This window comes from Herpailurus yagouaroundi, unplaced genomic scaffold (assembly GCF_014898765.1).
Source record: "Herpailurus yagouaroundi ecotype Mexico unplaced genomic scaffold, PumYag 355, whole genome shotgun sequence".
NCBI lineage: Eukaryota > Metazoa > Chordata > Mammalia > Carnivora > Felidae > Herpailurus > Herpailurus yagouaroundi.
Genome location: NW_024412572.1, coordinates 3,893,585 through 3,918,592, shown reverse-complemented (window position 1 = coordinate 3,918,592; position 25,008 = coordinate 3,893,585). Strand labels below are relative to the sequence as shown.

General features: G+C 38.2%; 2 protein-coding genes across 12 annotated transcripts in view; one reads left to right on the top strand and one right to left on the bottom strand.

Annotated features, from left to right (window-relative positions):
• The window catches only part of DYRK4 (dual specificity tyrosine phosphorylation regulated kinase 4), a 49,953-nt gene extending 43,635 nt beyond the window's left edge, over window positions 1-6,318 (top strand). For 5 of the 6 annotated variants that reach the window (XM_040462791.1, XM_040462790.1, XM_040462787.1 and 2 more), the window contains 2 exons: window positions 5,131-5,306; window positions 5,998-6,318. In XM_040462791.1, the coding sequence (XP_040318725.1) occupies window positions 5,131-5,306; window positions 5,998-6,242 (421 nt within the window). In that variant the 3' untranslated portion in view covers window positions 6,243-6,318. Of the gene's footprint in view, window positions 1-1,275; window positions 1,433-5,130; window positions 5,307-5,997 lie in introns of those variants that run through there. The other variant, XM_040462792.1, reaches the window with a different exon arrangement.
• A 1,590-nt stretch (window positions 6,319-7,908) lies between these two features.
• The window catches only part of AKAP3 (A-kinase anchoring protein 3), a 49,907-nt gene continuing 32,807 nt past the window's right edge, over window positions 7,909-25,008 (bottom strand). For all 6 annotated transcript variants that reach the window (XM_040462782.1, XM_040462781.1, XM_040462786.1 and 3 more), the window contains one exon: window positions 7,909-8,257. In XM_040462782.1, coding sequence (XP_040318716.1) covers window positions 8,102-8,257 — 156 coding nt within the window. In that variant the 3' untranslated portion in view covers window positions 7,909-8,101. The remainder of the gene's footprint in view (window positions 8,258-25,008) is intronic.

Sequence of the window (25,008 nt, the reverse complement as noted above, 5' to 3'; positions counted from 1 at the left end):
GTTTACATACATACCCAGTGTATGTCTCTGGTTCCCTCCCTAGTTCCCTAGGAAATAAAGCCTAAATCCTCTTTGTATTGAGGAAATAGGGAAGGGGTTATCTATAAACCATTTGTTTTGTACAGCTTTTACAAAAAAGCTTATATGCTTATTTTGACTCTGAGAAATTAGGTTCTGTACTTCAGTCAAGTCACAGTGAAAAAAAGACCAGTAAAAAAAGCACTCAGAGCAGTGCCTAATTTAGAAGGTGTTTAGAACATGTTAGCTCTTGTCATTATTTTAAAAGAAGTTTTGCAAGTGTGTTTCCACTGAATGGCAAATAGATTAGCTGCATGATATTTGATAAGTCATTGTCTCTCTGTGGGCTTCAGTTTCCTTTTCTGTATAATACGGGTATTCCTAAGGTGCCTTCTAGTTATATCAGTCCTATAAGTGTTTAGCATTTTTAGAGACCATAGGTTTATGGCCTCTCATTCTTCCAGTGGGATGGAGTAGTTTTAGCAAAATACTCTTCTGGCATTTGTGCACTAGCTCAGTGGATAAGCCGTCAAGTACTTCTGAAGGTTGGGGGTCATGCTACTCATCTGTAGAATGGAGATAGAGAAGGATCCTGTACTCCATCATTATCTCCATGTCACCACCCACTGCCAGCTTCTTGCTGAGGCTATAAAATGAATGTGATTTAACAAATGACAAAAACTCACTACTGAGACTGAGGTGAATTATCCATAAACCCCAGCCATCCAGAACACAGCTCAGAACCAAGAAAAATTATTTTCTTTTTTAGAGCAAAGGGCTGGCTGTTCACAACTTGCAAGAAGCAGTCACTCTAATGGGCCCATTATCTGAGCATTCCTTTTTCTTTCCCTTCTTCTTCTTCTTTTTACTAATTAGCAAATTTTTGGAATGAGAGACTAGAAGTTTTGAGTCAAATTTAAGAGAGGTAAATGTAAAGTCCTGTGGGGAGTTGTAGCTTAACAGCAGTTCATTTGAAAAAGAACTGGGAGATTGAGTTGTTTATGAGCTTGATGAGTCTACAATATTAATGCCATCTACCTGCAGTTAAAAGCTATCCCCAGCATGGTGGACACCAGTAAGACAATAGCTGGAATCTCCTGTGCAGGAAGGTGGCAACCATATCATATGAGCAACACTTAGTAGCAATGTAAGTGTTTTTGGATAGTTGGAGGATTGTACCATAAAATACAGGTGGGTTGTCCCATTCTCTATACAGTGGCCCCCCCTAACCCGCGGTTTCACTTTCCGTGGTTTCAGTTACTCACAGTCTACCGTGGTCCAGAAGCAGATGATCCTCCTTCTGACATCTCGTCAGAAGGTCATTGGTAGCCTAGCACTACATCACACTGCCTGTGTCATTCACCTCACTTAATCCCATCACATATGCATTTTATCATCTCACATCATAAGAAGGGTGAGTATGACACTAGAAGATGTTTTGAGAGGAAGAGACCACATTCACATAATTTTTCTTATAGTATATTATTATACTTAATCTATTTTATTATTAGTTATTGTTGTGAATCTCTTACTGTGCCTAATTTATAAATTAAGTTTTATCATAGGTATGTATATAAGAAAACACATAGTATATACAGATGTTTGTGCTGTCCAGTTTCACGCATCCATTGGGGGTGGAATGTATTACCCTATGGAGAAGGGGGGGACTACTGTAATGTTAGTAGGTAGAATTAGAACCTGGGTCTGTTATTAGTGTGCAAGTTCCTGGGAAGTGTAAATTTAGGCTCAATTAAAATGAAGAATTTTTAAAGAATTAGTTTTATCAATACTGGAATAGCTAATTATGTGAGTAAGTGCCTTGTCACTAAAAATACTCAAGAATAGCAAGATGAACCCATAACCAGCGAATAAATTGAATCAGTTATCAAAAATATCCAAACAAATAAGAGTCCAGGACCAGATGGCTTCCCAGGAGAGTTCTACCAGATGTTTAAAGCAGAGATAATACCTATCCTTCTCAAGCTATTCCAAACAATAGAAAGGGAAGGAAAACTTCCAGACTCATTCTATGAAGGCAGTATTATTTTGATCCCTAAACCAGACAGAGACCCAGTAAAAAAAGAGAACTACAGGCCAATATCCCTGATGAATATGGATGCAAAAATTCTCAATAAGATACTAGCAAATCGAATTCAACAGCATATAAAAAGAATTATTCACCATGATCAAGTGGGATTCATTCCTGGGATGCAGGGCTGGTTCAACATTCACAAATCAATCAACGTGATACATCACATTAATAAAAGAAAAGAGAAGAACCATATGATCCTGTCAATTGATGCAAAAAAAGCATTTGACAAAATTCAGTATCCTTTCTTAATAAAAACCCTTGAGAAAGTCGGGATAGAAGGAACATACTTAAAGATCATCAAAGCCATTTATGAAAAGCCCACAGCTAACATCATCCTCACTGGTAAAAAACTGAGAGCTTTTTCCCTAAGATCAGGAACAAGACAGGGATGTCCACTCTCATCACTGTTGTTTAACATAGTGTTGGAAGTTCTAGCATCAGCAATCAGACAACAAAAGGAAATCAAAGGCATCAAAATTGGCAAAGATGAAGTCAAGCTTTCACTTTTTGCAGATGACATGATATTATACATGGAAAATCTGATAGACTCCACCAAAAGTCTGCTAGAACTGATACATGAATTCAGCAAAGTTGCAGGATACAAAATCAATGTACAGAAATCAGTTGCATTCTTATACACTAATAATGAAGAAACAAAGACAAATAAAGAAATTGATCCCATTCACAATTGCATCAAGAGCATAAAATACCTAGGAATAAATCTAACCAAAGATGTGTATGCTGAAAACTATAGAAAGCTTATGAAGGAAATTGAAGATGTAAAGAAGTGGAAAAAACATTCCGTGCTCATGGGTTGGAAGAATAAATATTGTTAAAATGTCAATACTACCCAAAGCTATCTACACATTCAATGCAATCCCAATCAAAATTGCACCAGCATTCTTCTTGAAGCTAGAACAAGCAATCCTAAAATTCACATGGAACCACAAAAGGCCTTGAATAGCCAAAGTAATTTTGAAGAAGAAGGCCAAAGCAGGAGGCAGGAGGTAAAGTAGAGACTTTAGCCTCTACTACAAAGCTGTAATCATCAAGACAGCATGGTATTGGCACAAAAACAGACACATAGACCAATGGAATAGAATAGAAACCCCAGAACTAGACCCACAAACGTATGGCCAACTAATCTTTGACAAAGCAGGAAAGAATATCCAATGGAAAAAAGACAGTCTTTTTAGCATATGGTGCTGGGAAAACTGGACAGCAACATGCAGAAGAATGAAACTAGACCACTTTCTTACACCATTCACAAAAATAAACTCAAAATGGATAAAGGACCTGAATGTGAGACAGGAAACCATCAAAACCCTAGAGGAGAAAGCAGGAAAAGACCTCTCTGACTTCAGCCACAGCAATTTCTTACTTGACACATCCCCAAAGGCAAGGGAATTAAAAGCAAAAATGAACTATTGGGACCTCATGAAGATAAAAAGCTTCTGCACTGCAAAGGAAACAATCAACAAAACTAAAAGGCAACCAACGGAATGGGAAAAGATATTTGCAAATGACATATCAGACAAAGGGCTAGTATCCAAAATCTATAAAGAGCTTATCAAACTCCACACCCGAAAAATAATCCAGTGAAGAAATGGGCAGAAAACATGAATAGACACTTCTCTAAAGAAGGCATCCAGATGGCCAACAGGCTCATGAAAAGATGCTCAACGTCACTCCTCATCAGGGAAATACAAATCAAAACCACACTCAGACATCACCTCACACCAGTCAGAGTGGCCAAAATGAACAAATCAGGAGACTATAGATGCTGGAGAGGATGTGGAGAAACAGGAACCCTCTTGCACTGTTGGTGGGAATGCAAACTGGTGCAGCCACTCTGGAAAACAGTGTGGAGGTTCCTCAGAAAATTAAAAATAGACCTACCCTATGACCCAGCAGTAGCACTGCTAGGAATCTACCCAAGGGATACAGGAGTACTGATGCATAGGGGCACTTGTACCCCAATGTTTATAGCAGCACTCTCAACAATAGCCAAATTATGGAAAGAGCCTAAATGTCCATCAACTGATGAATGGATAAAGAAATTGTGGTTTATATACACAATGGAATACTACGTGGCAATGAGAAAGAATGAAATATGGCCTTTTGTAGCAATGTGGATGGAACTGGAGAGTGTGATGCTAAGTGAAATAAGCCATACAGAGAAAGACAGATACCATATGTGTTCACTCTTATGTGGATCCTGAGAAACTTAACAGAAACCCATGGGGGAGGGGAAGGAAAAAAAAAAGAGGTTAGAGTGGGAGAGAGCCAAAGCATAAGAGACTCTTAAAAACTGAGAACAAACTGAGGGTTGATGGGGGGTGGGAGGGAGGGGAGGGTAGGTGAGGGCATTGAAGATGGCATCTTTTGGGATGAGCACTGGGTGTTGTATGGAAACCAATTTGACAATAAATTTCATATATTAAAAAAATAAAGACAAGAATATTATAGCTAAAAAAAAAAAAAAGAATAGCAAGATGATTCTGTGTTGAAGTTTCTGTCAGATGCCTTGTCACTGCATTGGAAGTTTGACTAGATTATACCCAAATCTCCTTATAAGCTTAATATTCTAGCATTCTATAATGTTCTGTGTGATATAATTGAAGTCCCAAGTTTTGGGAATTGAAATTAAGCATCTCTTTGTTTTGATCTTAGTTTACCGAACCCTAAATCCCAAGCAGTTAAGATTTTCTATAATATAATATTTCTTTTGAGGGAATTTCCAGGAACTCTGGAAGATTTGGGCTCTCATATGTTCCCTGGTTTGTCATGCAAATTTCTTAAAAAGATTATTTTCATAGTTGTTTCCAGGTACTTTATATGTTGTTATCTTTGATATCTTTGATATCTATGATATCTTTGAGGTATAACGCAGCTTAGATTGGTTAAGAACGAACTACTTTTATTATACCTTATTGAGGTTGTCAGGGTCTTTTTAAATATTTTCAACATTAGAAAGGGAAGCAAAACAATAACCCATGCTGGGCTTTGTTGGTGTATAGATGGGAACCTTCTCTTCGCATGACCCCTGACCAGGCCCTCAAGCATGCTTGGATTCATGAGCCACGGAATTTCAAACCACGGTCCAGGCCCCAGACCCTGAGGAAACCCAGTCTCTGTTTCCCCTCTGAGGCTCGGAAGGAAAAGGTTCAAGGGCATCATCCCTTGGGCAAAAAAGGTACAGTCAGTCCTCTTCCTATAGTCCAGGGATCGGGTACCTCTGGAGGATTGTATGTCAATTTCTCTGACCTCCACCTTGGATAATTATTCTGACTACATCACCAGGAGCCTGCCATTTCTCACTTTTGAGTATAACCTCTTTCAGGAGTCTTGCTTCTAGCTGGATTTGCCCCCCTTTTTGCCCTGTTATCATTAGGATTTTCCATTTTTCTCTGTCTTCAATTCTTTTCTTGTCCTTTCCTTTTCTTTCACTGTGTCCTCCTCTGGCTTGCCTATAATTAGCTTTTGAATTTTTATCAGACTGATTATGGCATTATGCAGATATCTTTTATATGCAATATAGCCTCATGGTTATGTACATCATCCCTGGGGTCAGGTTGCCTGGGATTAATTCTGGTTCTACCATTTACCAGGTCTAGGCCCTTGGGCAATTTAGTTAACTTCCCTGTGTCTCAGTTTCTTCATTTATGAGAATGAGAATAATGCCTATTCTCTATGGTTGTGAAAAGGCTCAAAGAAATTAATAAATGTAAAGTGCTTAGAATAATGCCTGACACAGAGAATGCTCTTTACAAATGAATTGTTTTTATATCATTACTACCAGGATTTTCCCAAAGTGATTTATGGTCTAATAGAATATAATTCACATTTGAACACTTGTTCCTTCTGTCTTCTCTCTCCTTTGGCAGAGGTGACCATCAAAGAAGAGACCATAGACAAAATAAAAGGTGGCACCGCTAAGCAGGTTCAGAATTCAGGTGATCAGCAGGGCATTCTCCAGCACACATCTGAAGTTGTCCAGTTGCCTCAGCTAACAGAAGCTTCCAGAAAGCCAGAGGTATTTGTTGGACCAGAGGAGTCCAAAACCTCCCCAGGGCATCAAAGTAAAAACTCCTCATCCAAAAACACGAATATTTTACCACCTATTGTATGACCTTTGCTGAAGGTGTGTCCTGTTCCTTTCCACCAAGGATTTTTATTAGAGACAGCACTTATATTGTACAATATTACAGAGATTGTTTTTTAATGCATAAAGGTTTTTTTTTTTAAAAAAACTTTATTCATATGGCTAGTTAAGCATGATTCCTATTATGAGAGATGCGGGAGAATGTCCTTGCACCTACACTCCCTTCTTATGCCCTCAACCAGATAAAACAATGTATGTGTGGGGTGGGGGGGAGGGGTAAGTATTCAATGGTATAGTATCACTAATAGAACTCTAAATAAAAGAATTTTTTTTCTTTTCCCCACAAGACAGCTAACCTGTTAGGACTCTTATTTGAAAATGAAAATGAAAAATTAGTTTGAATTCAGCTATTAACTAATTTAAGCAACAAAGGACATCTATTGGCTTATGTAATTGGGGAATCAGGAGGTGTAAGTAAGTGTAGTTTCAGGCACAGCAGAATCTAAAAGTTCAGACAAGGTCATAGGGCTCAGACTCCCTCATCACCTATTAGTTTTGCTTCTTTTTGTGGTTTTCATTCTAAAGACAAGCTCTGCCAAGATGTTAAAGTAACCACCATTATCCAGTCAAAAGATGCAGTGCTGGCAGGAAAATCTCAGAAATTCTTGGATTTGAACCAAGCACTATGTCTGAGATATTGGGATCCTGTGGTTGGCCAGCCTGGGTCACAAGCCTATACTGTGATGGTGGTAGCACCGTGACTGATGCCTCTCTTGGAATGTGGAGTAGGGGACAGAATATTTCCCAAAGGAAGGGAAGTCGAGTAAACAACAGGATATGTTCATTCATCCAGCATCCTCAAAATCTAATCAAGTTCTTTTGGTTTACTAGTCCTTATCTACATGAATACATAATCTTTATATGATTGTAATTATAGAACAGATACAATTTTACAAGAAACTTAAGATCATAACCTCATAAACAACATAGAAAATATACCTGACTTTATAGTTTTCCTTTTAATCACTGTGTCATATTCCATGAAGGGAGACACCTTTTACCCAGGAAAGGTGAAACAGAATGAGAATAGCAGAGGGTCAAAAGGAAATAGGAAAGATAAATATTCCAGGGGTTGACAGAATTGAGTAGAGCCCCCAAGAGATGGAATTAATACAGAAATTAGGAACCAAAGGAGAAAGTTTCTAGCAAGATCAAAAATATAAAATTTCACAGAAAGTTGAGGGTAAGAACAGAAAATGCCTTAGGTGGGAGAAATGTCCTAACAGGTGACTTGTCCCAGGTCCTATAGCCAGAAAAGTATAGACGTGGCAATAGAACTCAGGTCTTCTGGGCCTTTTTTGACACCAACTATGAATAAAATTGAGGAAGACCATTGTTCTACAGAGATAGGAGAAGAAGCCAAGTCCTCCATATCATAATGAGAATGATTCAGGTTGAATAGAAGATACTTTGTGATTTGCATGATTATAATGGCTTAATAGTCTTATTCTTAGGGAACATTTTAAGGCCAGAGATCTGCAAGTTGTAGCACAGACAGGATACATAGAAACACCTTAGCAGGCCTCTCAGTCCAGCACTAGTTTTCTTCTTGTTATCCATCTGATTATTTTTTAATTCCTGAAATTTCTTGACCTTATTGTCCATTGGATCCCAAGGAAACCAAACACCTGGAGTCCTTTCATTGTAATCTTTTTAATTTTGTGTCCTTGCTTGCATGGACGGGAAAATCTGCAAAATCCAGTGACTAGCATAAGATGACGTGTCTTTGATGTGAGTGGTATGATAGGGCTCTGTAAGGATATGGAGAGGAGAGCTGTGGAAGTAAGAAGGGATGGGGAGAAGGGAAAGCAGTGGGTGGGCGCCGATCACAGGTTCACCATCAGCCAGTCCAGCAGCTGCAGCCGTGTAACATTTCCCACCGCCTCATCCAGCTGTCGCTCCTTCTCGTAGCGCAGCACCGACTGCAGGACCTCACCTACACTACGTCCTTTGTCCACAGCAGCAGCCGAGAGCTGAAGTAGCTGTGGAAAGGAAAGAAAGCAGTAGTGTAAGGACAGAGCATCCCAGGGCAGACCAGAAAGGGCCTGACAAGGCTGGAATAAAGAGGCTGGGCAGAACTTGGAAAACTTCGGAAGAAGGGGCTCCAATTAGATGCTGAGAAGACTTCCATAATTGGAAAGAAGAGATGTTAGCATCCACCTGTACATCATATGGAAAGTACGACCTCCCACTAAGACTAAATCTTGCTTCCTCCAGTAGGTATTTGGTCAAGAGTGATCTTGTTTTCTAAGACTTTTAAAGTTTTTTTTTTTTTTCAACGTTTATTTATTTTTCGGACAGAGAGAGACAGAGCATGAACGGGCGAGGGGCAGAGAGAGAGGGAGACACAGAATCGGAAACAGGCTCCAGGCTCTGAGCCATCAGCCCAGAGCCCGACTCGGGGCTCGAACTCACGGACCGCGAGATCGTGACCTGGCTGAAGTCGGATGCTTAACCGAGTGCACCACCCAGGCGCCCCAGACTTTTAAAGTTCTTAAGCTCACTGTAATATCATAAAACAGTCTTCCACCATTGTCCTAAGACGACAAGGGCAGGGGTGAAATAACCAGAGGACAAACGGACATGTTGCTTTCCATGTCCCACAAAACAGAGAGCCTAGAATGCTAGAGCACAAGAGCAACTCAGAGATCCATTCAACCCTCATGAAGACATGGCTCAGAGAGGTGGTGAGACTTGTCAGTAATACAGTGCTAGAAATTAGCAGAAGCAACATGCATATCCAGATCTCTGAACCCCATGTTCCTCTGTCTTTCCAAGCTGGAAATGAGAAAAATTAGCCAAAGAAATAATTCTGACCATATGAACACAGTACATCACCATTCATCTAAAGTAACCAGAGTTTTGGGCACCTGGGTGGCTCAGTTGGTTAAGCGTCTGACTCTTGGTTTCGGTTCAGGTCATGATCTCACACGGCTTCTTCATGGGTTCGAGCCCTGAATTGGGTTCTGTGTTGGGAGGGTGGTGCTTGCTTGGGATTCTCTCTCTGCCCCTCCCCCACTTGCACTGTTTCTGTCAAATAAAAACAACCAGATTTTTATTTTGTGTATTCTGCATCTGACTCTCTGAGAAAGAGTTAAAAGGAAAATAAATAGGCCAAGTATCAGGAGCTTTTCCAAAGGGGGAAATTTCCATGAGAGAGAATAAAGTAACATATGGATATTCTTAAAACAAATGGAAGGACCAAGTCAACAAAGAGAAGCTATAATTTTAGAACTAAAAACATAAAATCTAAATGAAAACTTGTCAGATGGGCTAAATTGAATGAAGATGAGAGAGAAAAGTTAGTTAACTTAAAGATGGATTCATAGAAATAAACTGTATTGAACAACATAAGAAATTGATTAAACTTTCTTCAATAAAACCTCTTTGAAAAAAATAAAGTGAGCCCAGGGACCTGTGGAATAATGCCAAAGGCCTTGCTTTTATGTCATTAGAGTTCCAAGAGAGGAATAAAGAGTTTGCAGAAAAAAATGCTGCAAGAAACAATGGATGAAAGTTTCCCCAACTTGCCAAGAGATATAACTGACAAATTCAAAAAGCTCAGTGAGCCTAAAATAAGATAAACCTAATGAAATTCACTTTAGGGCCTGTCAAAATCAAATTGCTGAAAATTAAAGAAAAATCTGAAAGCAGTCAGAGAAAATGCTGAATTATTTTTAAAAGAATAATTCAAATGACAGCATATTTTGGTCAAAAACCAAAAATGTCAGAAGGAAATGGCACAACACTTTTAAGCACTAAAAAGAACTGCCAAATCAGAATCCTGTATCAAAAATTATACATCAGGAATAAGGTAAAAAATGTTTATTTATTTATTTGAGAGAGACAGAGTGCACACAAGCCAGGGAGGGGCAAAGAGAAAGGGAGGGAGAGAGAGAGAGAGAGAGAGAATCCCAAGCAGGCTCCATGCTGGCAGTGTAAAGCCTGATGTGGGGCTTGATCCCACGAACTGTGAGATCATGACCTGTGCTGACAGCTGAGCCTGGAGCCTGCTTTGGTTCTGTGTCTCGCTCTCTCTCTGCCCCCTCCCCTGCTTGCACTCTGTCTCTCTTTCTCAAAAATAAATAAAACATTTTTTAAAAACTTAAAAAAAAACAACACAAAAGAAGTCATGGCCAGAAATTGTGTTCTAATTCTTCAGGCAAAAGGAAAATTATGTCAGAAGGAAACTGGGAACATCAGGAATGAATGATGAAAACAGAAACAGTAAAAATCTCAATAATAAATTTTCTCTGTTCTTTAAAATACTGGCATACCTTGAAGATATTGTGGGTTCAGTTCAAGACCACCATAATAAAGTGATATCACACTTTATATAAAGTGAGTCAATTTTTTTATCACAATAAAGTGAGTCAAACCAAAAAAATATAATAGTATTGTTTACACTATTAAGTGTGCAACAGCATATGTCCAGAAAACAATGTACATAATTAAAAAATACTTTATTGCTAAAAAATGTCAATTATTTGAGTTTTCAATGAATTTTTATCACTGATTACAGATCATCATAACAAATATAATAGTGAAAAAGTTTGAAATATTTTGAGAATTACCCAAATGAGACACAGACACACAGAGTGAGCAAATACTGCTGGGAAAATGGCACCAACAGACTCGGCAGATATAGGGTTGCTACAAACCTTTGAATTTGTGAAAAATGCAATACCTGCAAAGCACAATAAAGTGAGGCACAATAAAATGAGGTGTGACTTTATTTTTTATAATTGAAAGCAAAAATAACATTGTCTAAGGATTTTTCTAATATATGTAGATTACATTAAATAACTACAACGTAAGGGAGAAGGTAATGAGACCTATAAAGTAGTAAGATTTCTACACCACAGTTTAAGTGGCAACTATTGATTCTACATAGACTCTAAAAAGTATGTATATTGTAATCCTTAGGGAAACTACTTAAAAAACAACACAGAGATATAGTCAAAAACACAATAAATTAAAACAGAATACTAAAAAAAAAAAAAAAATTTAAATAATCCAAAAGGTGGCAACAAATGGGGGAAAAGGAGGTAAATTAGAACAGTTGACCCAAATCCAAACATATCAATAATTAGGCTAAATGTAAATGATGTAAACATACCAACTGTCAGAATGGATTAAAAAAAAACATGACTAGACTATATGTTACCTACAAAAAAGAAAAAACCTCTTCAAATGATATAGGTAAGTTAAAAGTAAAAATATTGAAAAAATGTATCATTGAAACATCAATTGAAAAAAAGTTAGAACCTCAACATTTATGGACAAGTGATTTTTTAAAAAGGGGAAAGATAATTCATAAGGGCCAGCTCTCCATTTGTCTTTTCAACAAATGATACTGAGACAACTCATATCCACATGCAACAGGTGAATTTCGATGCCTTCCTCACATTATACACAAAAATGAACTCAATGTGGATCACAGACCAAAATATAAGAGCTGAAATTATCCAAGAAAACAAAGGAGAATATCTTCATGGCTGGGTTAGGTCAGGGTTTCTCAATCTGGTCCTATTTACGTGATGGGCCAGGTAATTCTGTGTTGTGGGCTGTACTGTGCATTCTAGGATGTTTAGCAGCATCCCTGGCCTCTTCCACTAGACCCAAGTAGCAACTCCCTCTCAGCTGATGACACAACAAAATATATCTCTAGATACTGCCAAATGTCCCCTGGGGGCAAAACTGCTTCCAGTTGAGAACCACTGGGGTAGGCAAGGATTTATTAGATATAACATCAAAAAGCACAAGCAATATGTTTTCATTCTTATGTGGATCCTGAGAAACTTAACAGAAGACCATGGAGGAGGGGAAGGAAAAAAAAAGTTAGAGAGGGAGGGAGTCAAACCATAAGAGACTCTTAAAAACTGAGAATAAACTGAGGGTTGATAGGGGGTGGGAGGGAGGGGAAAGTGGGTGATGGGCATTGAGGAGGGCACCTGTTGGGATGAGCACTGGGTGTTGTATGGAAACCAATTTGACAATAAATTTCTATTAAAAAAAAACACAAGCAATAAAGGCAAAAAATAAATTAGATTTTATAATTGAAAACTTTTGCTCTTCAAAAGACTCCACTGAGTAAGAAGACAAACTGTAGACTGATAGGAAATATGTGCAAATCATTTCTATCTGATAAAGGACTCGTATCCAGAATATATAAGGAATTCTTATAACTTGGTTAAGAAGAAACCAACCCAGTCAAAATATGGGCAAAAGAGGGGCACCTTGGTGGCTCAGTTGGTTAAGTGTCCAACTTCAGCTCAGGTTATGATCTCACGGTTCATGAGTTCAAGCCCTGCATCAGGCTCTGTGCTGACAGCTCAAAGCCTGCTTAGAATTCTCTGTCTCCCTCTCTCTCTGCCCCTCCCCTGCTTGTGCTCTCTAAAATAAATAAACATTAACAAAAATATATGGGTAAAAGATTCGCGCAGACAACTCACCAAAAAATATATATGAATGGTTAATGAGCACATAAAATGATGTTTATCAAATTAAATCTACAGTGAAATACCATTATAACAACTATAAAAAAATAATGTTGACAAAAATATGGAGAAACTGAAACCCACATACACCGCTGGTGGGAATGTAAAATGGTACAGCTATCTTGGAAAACAGTTTGGAAGTTTCTTAAGAATTATGCTAACCATAACATGTAGCAATCCCACTCCTTGTTACCCAAGAGAAATGAGAACATGTGTCCACACAAAGACTTGTATGTGAGTATTCATAATAGCATTATTCATAATATCAAAAAAGTGAAAATAATCCAAATTTCCAGTAGCTAATGAATGGATAAACAAAATGCATTATATATCCATTTCATGAAATTCAGCAATAAAGAGAAACTACTGATACATACTACAACATGGATAAACCTCAAAAATATTATGCTTAGTGTGTGTAGTCTTTTACAGATGTAAAAGACTGCATATTTTATGGCTCCATTATAGAAAATGAAAGAAAGGTAAACCTATGATGATGGAAAACATAAATGTTTACATGTGGCTGGGGGACAGAAACAGAAATGTACCCTAGAAAGTTCTGAGATAGAGAAGTAAGGAGTTCCTAGACTTATCAGATACTAAAACACATTACTGAATAGCAGTAATTAAAACAATATGCTAGTAAAATACTAGGAATGGACAATTCAATGTAACAGAACAGAACATTCAAGAAAAGAACCAACAACCTGTAGCACCTAGAAAAAAATAAGAGATTGCATTCCTACCTCATACCTTATGTACAAATGAATTGAAAATGGATCAAAGTCTTAAATATTTTTAAAAATCATAAAAGTACTAGAGAAAAACATTGGTAATTTTTGTTAACATCCTGTAGTGAGCATGTTTTCCAAAATATGACATGAAACTCAGAAACAAAATTTTAAAATGCCTTATATTTGACTACATAAACATTTAAAAAATTTTATATGGCAAAACAAACTAAAACAAAACAAAAACACCAATCAAAAGACAAGTGACAAAAAATGTATTTAATATCATAAAGGCTAATCTTCTTGCATATATAAAACTCTTATAGGTCAATAAGAAAGGGAGTAGCAGCCCAGTAGAAAAATGGGCAGAGGTTATGAACAAAATTCATCCATGAAAAAGGAAATTCAAGTGGCTCTCAAATTTTTCTAATGAGAAAAGTGCAAAGCAAGGCAACATTTGGCAAAGATGAGAAGTTTGGCACTTACTAACAGTTAAAGCATGGGAAATGGGCACTCTCATATTGTTTTAATAGGAGTGCAAATTGGTACAAGCTCTATAGAAGACAATTTGGAAATATATATCTAATATACAAATACATTTCTCTGAGACATCTTGAAATTCCTTTCCTAGGTATTTAGCACATACAGATACATTTGAATCTGTATCTTTAGCATTATTTTTGGACAAAATATTAGCAACTGAAATGTCCATATATAGGAGAGTGGTTAAATATCCTTATACAATAATATTGTATAATGTATAATATATATTATAGCCACTAAGAAGAATGTGGCAGGTTATATTTTGTGGAAGAGAATATATATATATATATATATATATATATATATATATATATATATGTATATATTGACTTAAGGAAAAGATATATATTGACATAAGGAAAAGATATATACCTATAAGCATTTGCTTGTATATGCATATGTATTTCTGGAAGGATAAAGAAGAAATTAATCAGAAAGGTTTTCTCCAGGGAGGGCAATGGGTTGGGAGATAAGGATAGAAAAAAATCCTTAATTTCACTGTGCCTTTTGTGACTTTGGATGTAGTACTATACACATACTATCTATTCAAATATGGATACAAATTTGTTTAAAGAAATTGGGTTCATAGGCATCACAGTGTTACAGCATTAGCATGGGAGTATTTCCATATCTCCCCTTCTGCCAAAAAAAAAATCTCAAATAATTTTCAGGTAATTTCTTTGATGTATACTTCATCCAACTGTTACTAAAAATATACTGATATTCAATGCAAACCTACTTATTAGTTGAGATTTGGACATGCTGTTGCCCATCCTTTCCATTCTTTCCCTTTAATAAAATAGATGATCATCTTTATCTTTACACTGGGCAAAGATGTATGTATGTGTGTATGTGTTTGTGTGTATAAGAGGAATACAAGTATGTTGCCTTCATTTTAATTAAGTATATTACAGACATTCTAATTCAAAATAATATAAAACCAGAATGTGTTATGTATGTTATGTATAATGGGTTTGACTTACAATATGGCTATAGAACAAAAGCATTTCACATATCATACACATGAAACCTATGCTCCTTTTTAGATTTTTTTCTTCAGTCTAAAGCTTTTGAATATAGGCCCCTCTACTAATTGTTGTGTATAAAATAGTTGTCTTTTACAGACTGGAAAAACTGTAAAGAGACAGAACCTGCCAAGAACTCTTAGGGATATATCTAGGATTGGAACCCCATGTTATATCCTCTAGCCCAAACTTAAATGTACACACATATGACCCAGGGATTTTGCTAAAATTGAGTTTCTAATTCAGTAGGGCAAGAATATAGCCTGAGATTCTGTACTTCTAACAAGCTCCCAGGTGATGCCAGTGCTGTTGGTCCATAGACACACTTTAGTTCCAAGTTTATAAATCACAGAGTTTCTTATATAGTATAGCCTCTTCTGTATGTTATACAATCCTGTGTCTTTTCAGTAATCAGATAAACAAAGTAACCCAGTTACAAGGGTTACCAATACCACTTATTCTTCCACATCCTCTGGTTTCTATGAGGATGAATTATTTTTATAAATAATTCCAACCTCTTGTGCCATGCTTACTACTTACTTGGTGCTATTCTATTTCTCTCAATTGAAATGAAATTATCAAAAGCCCTAAGTGTGTGGTGTGTGTGTATGTGTATATGTGTGGTAGGGATGGTCTCTATTCCTTAATTCCTCTACATTACCATGAAGCAGCAACTTGAATAAGTATTCATGCTTTCCAGCCTCAAAATTTGATTTCAGGGAAGGATTCCAGATAACAGCATGAAAAGATCCTGAACTCACCTCTGCCCACAAACACAACAAATCTACAGCTACATACGGAATAAGTCCCTCTGAAAAGGACCCCAAAGCTAGCTGAACAGTGCTTCCACAAGAGAATATAGAAGGACCACATCAAGATGGGTAGGAGAGGCAGTTAGACATGGTCTAGCAAGAAAATGCACAGTGAGTTACACTCAGGAGGAATCTCATAATATGAAGCTTGTCCCTGAGAAGTGAGGGGTTTGTGCCCCATATCAGACACCCAACCCTAATGAACTGTGCTAGAGAGGTAAGCTCTTAACATGTCTGGCCTTAAAAACCAACAGTGTTTACTCCCAGGAGAACCAAATGGCTATAGGGAATGAAAAATCTGCTCTTAAATGGTTTGTATACAAACCCACTCCTCCTGGAACACAGCACAAAAGCAACAGTTTGAAAGGCTCCTAGACTATATGCAAAGGAGACTCATTTCTTAATCTTAAAGCATCTGCCACAGAAGCAGAAACCTACTGGGACTCTCAGGATGAAGGCAGGTGCTATTTTTGTGTTTTCCTTCTGCCTTGTTGGTGCCAATACTGGCAGATATCATTTTCACACCACCCACAGGCCTGCTAGCTCCAGTGAGAGCACGCTGTTCCTGCACACTGCAGCCATGGCTCACCATGCCACAGCCAATGGATAGGCACAAACCACAAAAGGGATGCTCGTTGAGCACCTGGATCTTGGGGCCAAGGGGAATTGCATTTCTGGGCCCTATGGGTCTGCAACAGAGAGACAGTCCTTGGCAGGCTACCACCCCATGGCACTGCACAGACAGCAGACTGAAATACATCTTCAGTCTTCATGTGAAAAAGGCCTTGCCACAGTTTGTTGATATCTCCTAAAAAGGAGCTTGAGCACATGTCTAAATACATGAATTTTGCAACTATTGCCCAGGAAGACCTCCAGATCTCCTGGTCTGGAAGTCTTCAGGGATTACAACTGTGGATATATTTACATACCTTAAAAGTTGCTGCCTGAGGATCTGGCTTACAATTAACCTGAAACTAGGCAATGTCTGAGATCCCTCCCTTTGGAACACTGACAGATGTGGGCACACCCTCAACAACTGGGACCTATTAAGGACAATTCAAGTGAGGTTCCAGTCCACATGGTGGTGAAATAGGGGAACCTGAAGTTCCCTCATCCCTCAAACACAGCACTGTTGAGGCCAGAGGACTTGGAATTCCAAGAGTACAGGCTGTGGAGTGGCAGACATCTCCAAGAGCCCACGGGGACAACTTGGCAGACCATAGGTATGTGATTGCAAACTGGGAGAGATAAAATGGGTGGCATAGGAACAGAGGGGAGGGATCCCCTTCTGTGGAGAGACAAAAGGAAGAGAGAGGCTGTGGAAGTGTAAGACTGTATTTGGACAAGAGAAAACCACGGACCAGGGAATGGACAAAATGGAGAAAGAATCAATTTCTAACGGCAGGGCTTTCTCTGGACTGGGGCCAGCTGCCCTGTTCATGCACCTGGGGAGGAGGGGAGCCAGTCCCAGTCTTGGTAACTAGCTCAGAGGTGCAGTCTGCAGTCAGAGAAAGCAATTCCCTCCCTTAAGTGCTGTGGGAAGAAGGCACAGAGCCATTCCAAGGACAAAAGACCCTGCAGGTGCCCGCCAACCAGAGGCCTTTGTTGGCTGGCTGAGTGGAGTGGCACTACCCTGGAACTGGGGCATGCAGAGTGGGATCCTTTAAGACACTGGGGTTTGAATCCAAGCCGAGCACCTGGGAGGTACAGGAGACTGCGGACTGGAACAAAACAGCCTGCTCACACACACGTGGCACTGTGAGGAGCCAGAGGCCCTTTGTTGGCTGGCTGGCTGGAGTACTACTTCCCTGAAACCAGGGTGTGCAGAGCAAGATCCTTTAATACATTGGGGTTTGAATCCCAGCCGAGCACCTGGGGGGCACAGGAGACTGTGGAGCGGAACAAACTGTCCTGCTCATGCCTGCACGGCACTGTAAAGATGGTCTGAACAGAGTGGTTTGGGACACCCAGTCTGGGGAGGAGAGAATGGGGTTTTGCCATTTTTCTCCCCATCACCAACAAGGTGGGATTTCAGGGAATGGACAAGGGGCCCACAGTGGAGGTGGGACATGCCTATGCCACACCACACCCATCCATGCCTGGTAACTGTGTACCCACCAGAGCAAGATTGACACTGACTGAACCAGACGGCCCCTCATCCAGACTAGGGCAGCCACTGGTCCCAAGGGTTATGTCAATGAACAAATCAAAGCACACCTGGTGGAAGGTCCAAACCACCACTACAAGTAGGGAGATAAAGCAATCAGAGTCACAACAACAGCTAGCATGTAACACACTCCAAAAACACCTCCTGAAGGGCCAGGCCCTGGACATCACATGACCCCTCTTTAATATAGTAGTGCTTGCAGGTACAGGACACATAAGAAGCTACTAAAACACATAAGGGACAGAAAACTAGCCAAAATGATGAAACAGAAGAATTCTGAAAAGAAATTCCAGGAAGAAATGACAGCTAGAGAATTGCTTAAAACAGACATAAACAATACATCTGATCAAGAATTTAGAATAATAGCCATAAGAATAATCACTGGTTTTGAAAAAAACATAGAAGACAGCAGAGAATCTATTGCTGCAGAGTTCAAGGAACTAAAAAACAGTCACGATGAATTAAGAAATGTTGTAAATAAGGTGCAAAACAAATAAGGTGCAAAATAAACTAGATTCAGTGACAGCAAGGATGGAAGAAGCAGAGGGGAGAATATGTGAAGCAGAAGATAAAATTATGGAAAATGATGAAGCTGAGAAAAAGAGATAAGAAAGTACTAGACCATGAGGGGAAAATTAGAGAACTAAGTAGTTCAATGAAACATAATAATATAATATCTGTATCATAGGAGTGCCAGAAGAAGAAGAAGAGAGAGAAAGGGGAAGAAGGTTTATTGAACAAATTATAGCTGAGAACTTTCCTAATCTGGGGAAGGGAGCAGACATCCAAATCCAGGAGGCACAGAGAACTCCCTTCAGATTTAACAGGAATAGGTCTTCTCCACAGCATATCATAATGCAACTGGAAAAATACAAAGATAAAGAGAGAATTCTGAAAGCAGCTAGGGACACACGGGCCTTAACCTACAAGGGTAGACACATCAAGGGTAGTAGCAGACCTGTCCACTAAAACTCGGCAGTATCAGGTATGGATAAGGGTATCAGAATGGATAAAAAAACAAGATCCGTCTATATGCTGTCTACAGGAGACCCATTTTAGACCTGACGACACCTTCAGATTGAAAGTGAGGGGATGGAGAACCATCTATCATGCTATTGGAAGTCAAAAGAAAGCTGGAGTAGCCATATTTGTATCAGACAAACTAGATTATAAACTAAAGGTTGTAACAAGATATGAAGAAGGGGATTATATCATAATTACAGGGTCTATCCATCAAGAAGAGCTAACAATTATAAATTTTTATGCCCCCAACTTGGTGACTTCCAAATATATAAATCAATTAATCACAAATATAAACAACCTTTTGGATAAGAATCTGGTAACTGCAGGTAGCTTTAATACTCCACTTAGAGCAATGGACAGATCATCTAGGCAGAAAATCAATAAAGAAACAATGGCCCTGAATGATACACTGGACCAGATGGACTTGACAGATATACTCAGAACTTTTCATCCAACAGCTGCAGAATACACATTCTTCTCAAGTGCACATGGAACATTCTCCAAGATAGATCACATACTGGGTCACAAAACAGCCCTCAAAAAATATAAAAGAATTGAGATCATACTGTGCATATTTTCAGATCACAATGCTATGAAACTTGAGATCAACCACAAGAAAAAAATTTGGAAAATCTCCAAATGCATGGAGGTTAAAGAACGTCCTACTAAAGAATGAATGGGTCAACCAGGCAATTAGAGAAGAAATTTAAAAATATATGGAAGCAAATTAAAATGAAAACACAACAATCCAAACCCTTTGGGATGCAGCAAAGGAGTCCTAAGAAGAAAATACATTGCAACCCAGGCCTATCACAAGAAACAAGAAAAATCCTAAATATAAAATATAACTTCACACCTAAAGGAACTAGAAGCAGAACAGCAAATGAACTCCAAGGCCAGTAGAAGAAGATAAATAATAAAGATTAGAACAGAAATAAACAATATAGAATCCAAAAAAACAAACAAACAAACAAAAAAAAAACCCCAACCCAACCAGTAGAACAGATAAATGAATCTAAGAGCTGTTTTTTTGAAAAAATAAAGTTGATAAATCTCTAGCCAGACTTCTCAAAAAGAAAACAGAGAGGATCCAAATAGATAAAATCACAAATGAAAAAGGACAGATCACAACCAACACCACAGAAATACAAACAATTATTAAAGAATACTATGAAAAATTATATGCCAACAAACTGGAAAACCTGGAAGAAATGGAAAGTTCCTAGACACCCACACACTACCAAAACTCAAACAGGGAGAAATAGAAAATTCGAACAGACCCATAACCATCCAAGGAATTGAATCAGTTATCAAAAATCTCCCAACAAATAAGAGACCTGGGCCAGATGGCTTCCCAGGGGAATTCTACCAGACATTTAAAACAGAGTTAATACCGATCTTCTCAAGCTGTTCCAAAAATAGAAATGGAAGGAAAGCTTCCAGACTCATTCTATGAAACCAGCATTACCTTGATTCCCAAACTAGACAGAGACTCCACAAAAAAGGAGAGTTACAGGCCAATATTCCTGAGAACACAGATACAAAAATTCTCAACAAGATACTAGCAAATTGAATTCAAGTGTATTAAAAGAATTATTCACCATGATCAAGTGGGATTCATTCCTGGGTTGCAAGATTGGTTCAATATTTGCAAATCAATCAATGTGTACAGCACATTAATAGAAGAAAGGATAATAACCATATGATCCTGTCAATAGATGCAGGAAAAGCATTTGACAAAATACAGCATCCTTTCTTAATAAAAACCTTCAAGAAAACCGGGATAGAAGGAATATACCTTAACATCATAAAAGACATATATGAAAAGTCCACAGCTAATATCATCCTCAATGGGGAAAAACTGAGAGCTTTCCCTCTGAGATCAGCAACATGGCAGGGATGTCCACTCTCACCACTGTTGTTTAACATAGTGTTGGAAGTCCTAGCTTCAGCAATCGGATGACAAAATAAAAGCCATCCAAATTGGCAAAGAAGTCAAACTTTCACTTTTTGCAGATGACATGATACTCTACATGGAAAACCCAAAAGACTCCACCAAAAAGCCACTAGAACTGATACATGAACTCAGCAAAGTTGCAGGATACAAAAATCAATGCACAGAAATCGGTTGCATTTCTATACGTCAATAATGAAGCAACAGAAAACCAAGAAATTGATCCCATTTACAATGCACTAAGAACCATAAAATAACAAGGAATAAACCTAACCAAAGATGTAAAATATCTGTATGCTGAAAACTATAGAAAACTTATGAAAGAAATTGAAGAAGACACAAAGAAATGGAAAAACATTCCATGCTAATGGATTGGAAGAACAAATATTATTAAAATGTCAAGGGGCGCCTGGGTGGCTTAGTCGGTTAAGCGGCCGACTTCGGCTCAGGTCATGATCTCGCGGTCCGTGAGTTCAAGCCCCACGTCGGGTTCTGTGCTGACAGCTCAGAGCCTGGATGGGGCGCCTGGGTGGCGCAGTCGGATAAGCGTCCGACTTCAGCCAGGTCACGATCTCGCGGTCCGTGAGTTCAAGCCCCGCGTCAGGCTCTGGGCTGATGGCTCGGAGCCTGGAGCCTGTTTCCGATTCTGTGTCTCCCTCTCTCTCTGCCCCTCCCCCGTTCATGCTTTGTCTCTCTCTGTCCCAAAAATAAATAAACGTTGAAAAAATAAAAATAAAATAAAATGTCAATACTACCCAAAGCAATCTACACATTCAATGCAATCCCAATCAAAACTGCACTGGTATTATTCTCAAAGCTAGAAAAAACAATCCTAAAATTAGTATGGAAACACAAAAGACCCCAAATAGCCAAAGCAATGTTGAAAAAGAAAACCAAAGCAGAGGCATCACAATGCTGGACTTTAGCTTCTACTACAAAGCTGTAATCATCAAGACAGTATGGTATTGGCACAAAAACAGACATATATAATAGAGAAACCAGAACTGGACACACAAATATATGGACAACTAATCTTTGACAAAGCAGGAAAGAGTATCCATTGGAAAACAGTCTCTTTAGCAAATGGTGCTGAGAGAACTGGACAAGCAACATGCAGAAGAATGAAACTGGACCACTTTCTTACACTACACACAAAAATAAATTCAAAATTAATGAAATACCTAAATGTGAGACAGTAAACCATCAAACCCTAGAGGAGAAAACAGGCAACAATCTCTTTGATCTCAGCCACAGCAATTTCTTGCTCGACATGTCTCTGAAGGCAAGGGAAATCAAAGCAAAAATGAACTATTGGGACCTCTTCAAAATAAAAAGCTTCTGCACAGGGAAGGAAACAACAAAACTAAAAGGCAACTGATGGAATAGGAGAAGATATTTGCAAATGACATATCAGATAATGGGTTAGTGTCCAAAATCTACAAAGAACTTACCAAACTCAACACCCGAAAAACAAATAACCTGATGAGGAAATGGGCAGAATGGAATGTCACTTTTCCAAATAAGACATTCATATGGCTAACAACCACATGAAAAGATGCTCAACATCACTTATCATCAGGGAAATACAAATCAAAAGCACACTGAGATACCACCACACACTGGTCAGAGTGGCTAAAATGGACAACTCAGGAAACAACAGATGTTAATGAGGATGTAGAGAAACAGGAACCCTCTTGCACTGTGGGAATGCAAACTGGTGCAGTCACTCTGGGAAACAGTTTGGAGGTTCCTAAAGAAATTAAAAATAGAACTACTCTATGATCCAGCAATAGTACTACTAGGAATTTATCCAAAGAATAAAGGAGTGCTGATTCATAGGGGCACATGTACTCCAATGTTTATAGCAGTGATTTCAACAATAGCCAAATTATGGAAAGAGCCCAACTGATGAATGGATAAAGAAGATGTGGTTTATATATACAATGGAATACTACTTGGCAATGAGAAAGACTAAAATCCTCCCATTTGCAACAACGTGGATGGAACTGGAGGGTATTATGCTAAGTGAAATAAGTCAGTCAGAGAAGGACAGATATCATATGTTTTCACTCATCTGTTGAACTTGAGAAACTTAACAGAAGAATATGGGGGAAGGGAAGGGGAAAAATAGTTGCAAACAGAGGGAAGTAAACCTATAAGAGACTCTTAAATACAAAGAACAAACTGAGGATTGATGGGAGGGGCAGGGGAGAGGAGAAAATGGGTGATGGGCATTGAGGAGGGCACTTGTTGGAATGAGCACTGGGTGTTGTATATAAGTGATGAATCACAGGAATATACCCCCAAAACCAAGAGCACACTGTATACACTGTATGTTAGCTAACTTGACAATACATTATATTAAAAAAAAGAACAAATCAAGCTAATCAGAAAATCACTAAGATCTGAGAAACAGCCAAAAGCTAGGGTACAGCTGAATAATAAGTTTCATCTCCTATATAAGGCCACTCCTTCAAGGCTAGGAAAGAGCTGTTTCACCTAATACATAGAAACAAACAAAGAGTTAAACAAGATGAGAAGACAGAGTAATATATTCCAAACAAAAGAATAAGACAAAACTTCAAAAAAGAGACCTTAATGAAATGGAGATAAGTAATTTACCTGATAAAGAGTTCAAAGTAGTGGTCAGAAAGATGCTCACCAAACTCAGGAGAAGAATAGATAAACATGGTGAGAACGAACAATGAGATGGAAAAGATAAGAAAGTACCATACAGAAGTCACAGATCTGAAGAATACAATAGTTAAACTGAATAAAGCACTAGAGAGGTTCAATAGAAGACTAGATGGAGTAGAAGAACAGATCAGTGACCCAGAGACAGCAGTGGAAATGACCCAAACAGAGCAGCAAAAAGAAAAATGAAGTTTTTAGTGTAGGAAAACTTCAAACAGAAGTTTGTATTATAGGAGCCCAGAAGAGAAGGCTGTAGAAAATTTATTTGAATAAATAATGGCTAAAAACATTCCTAACCTGGGGAAGTAAACAGACATCCACCTCCAGGAAACAATGAAAGTTCCACATAAAATGAACCCAAAGAGATTATTTAATTTATAATTGAGATGTTAAAAGTTAAAGATAAAAAGAGAATATTAAAAGCAGCAAGAGAAAAACAACTTGTCCTATAGAAGGGAACCTCCATAAGACTATCAGGAGATTTTTCAGCAAAAATTTTGCAAGCCAGAAAGAAGTGGTATGATAAATTCAAAGGGCTGGGGGAAAAAAATCTTCCAGTTGAGAAGAGTCTACTGGCAAGGTTATCAATCAAAATTGAAGGAGAGATAAAAAGTTTCCCAGAAAAGCAAAAGCTAAAAAAGTACATTATTATTATTATACCCTTATAAGAAATGTTAAAGGAACTTCTTTAAGCTAAAAACAAAAGGCACTAACTAGTAACAAGAAAACATATGAAAGTAAAAATCTCTTTGGTGAATGCAAATGTTAGTAAAGGTAGTGAATTAGCCACTTATAAAGCTAGTATAAAGGTTAAAAGACAAAAGTAGCAAAATCCAGTGTAACTATAATAACAGTTAAGGGAATACAAAATAAAAAGATATAAACTAGGACATTAAAAATACAGAACATGGGGGAGGTGCAAAAATGTAGAATTTTAAAATTGTGCTCAAACTTAAGATGCTATCAACTTAAATAGACTGTTGTAAATATAGGATGTTATATGTAAACCTTATGGTAACCATAAAGCAATAATCTAGATACACATAAGACAATGAAAAAGAATTCTAAATGTAACGCTAAAAAAAAAAATCACCAAACCACAAGAGAAGAAAGCAAGAGAAGAAAGGAACAGAGAGAAACAACAAAAACATAAAATAATTATGAAATTGGATTTAAAAAACCCACAAGACCCATTTGTTTGTTGCCTGCAAGAGATTTACCTCAGATCTAAGGACACACACACCGGGCTCAAATAAAATCAGAAATGAAAGAGGAGAAGTTTAC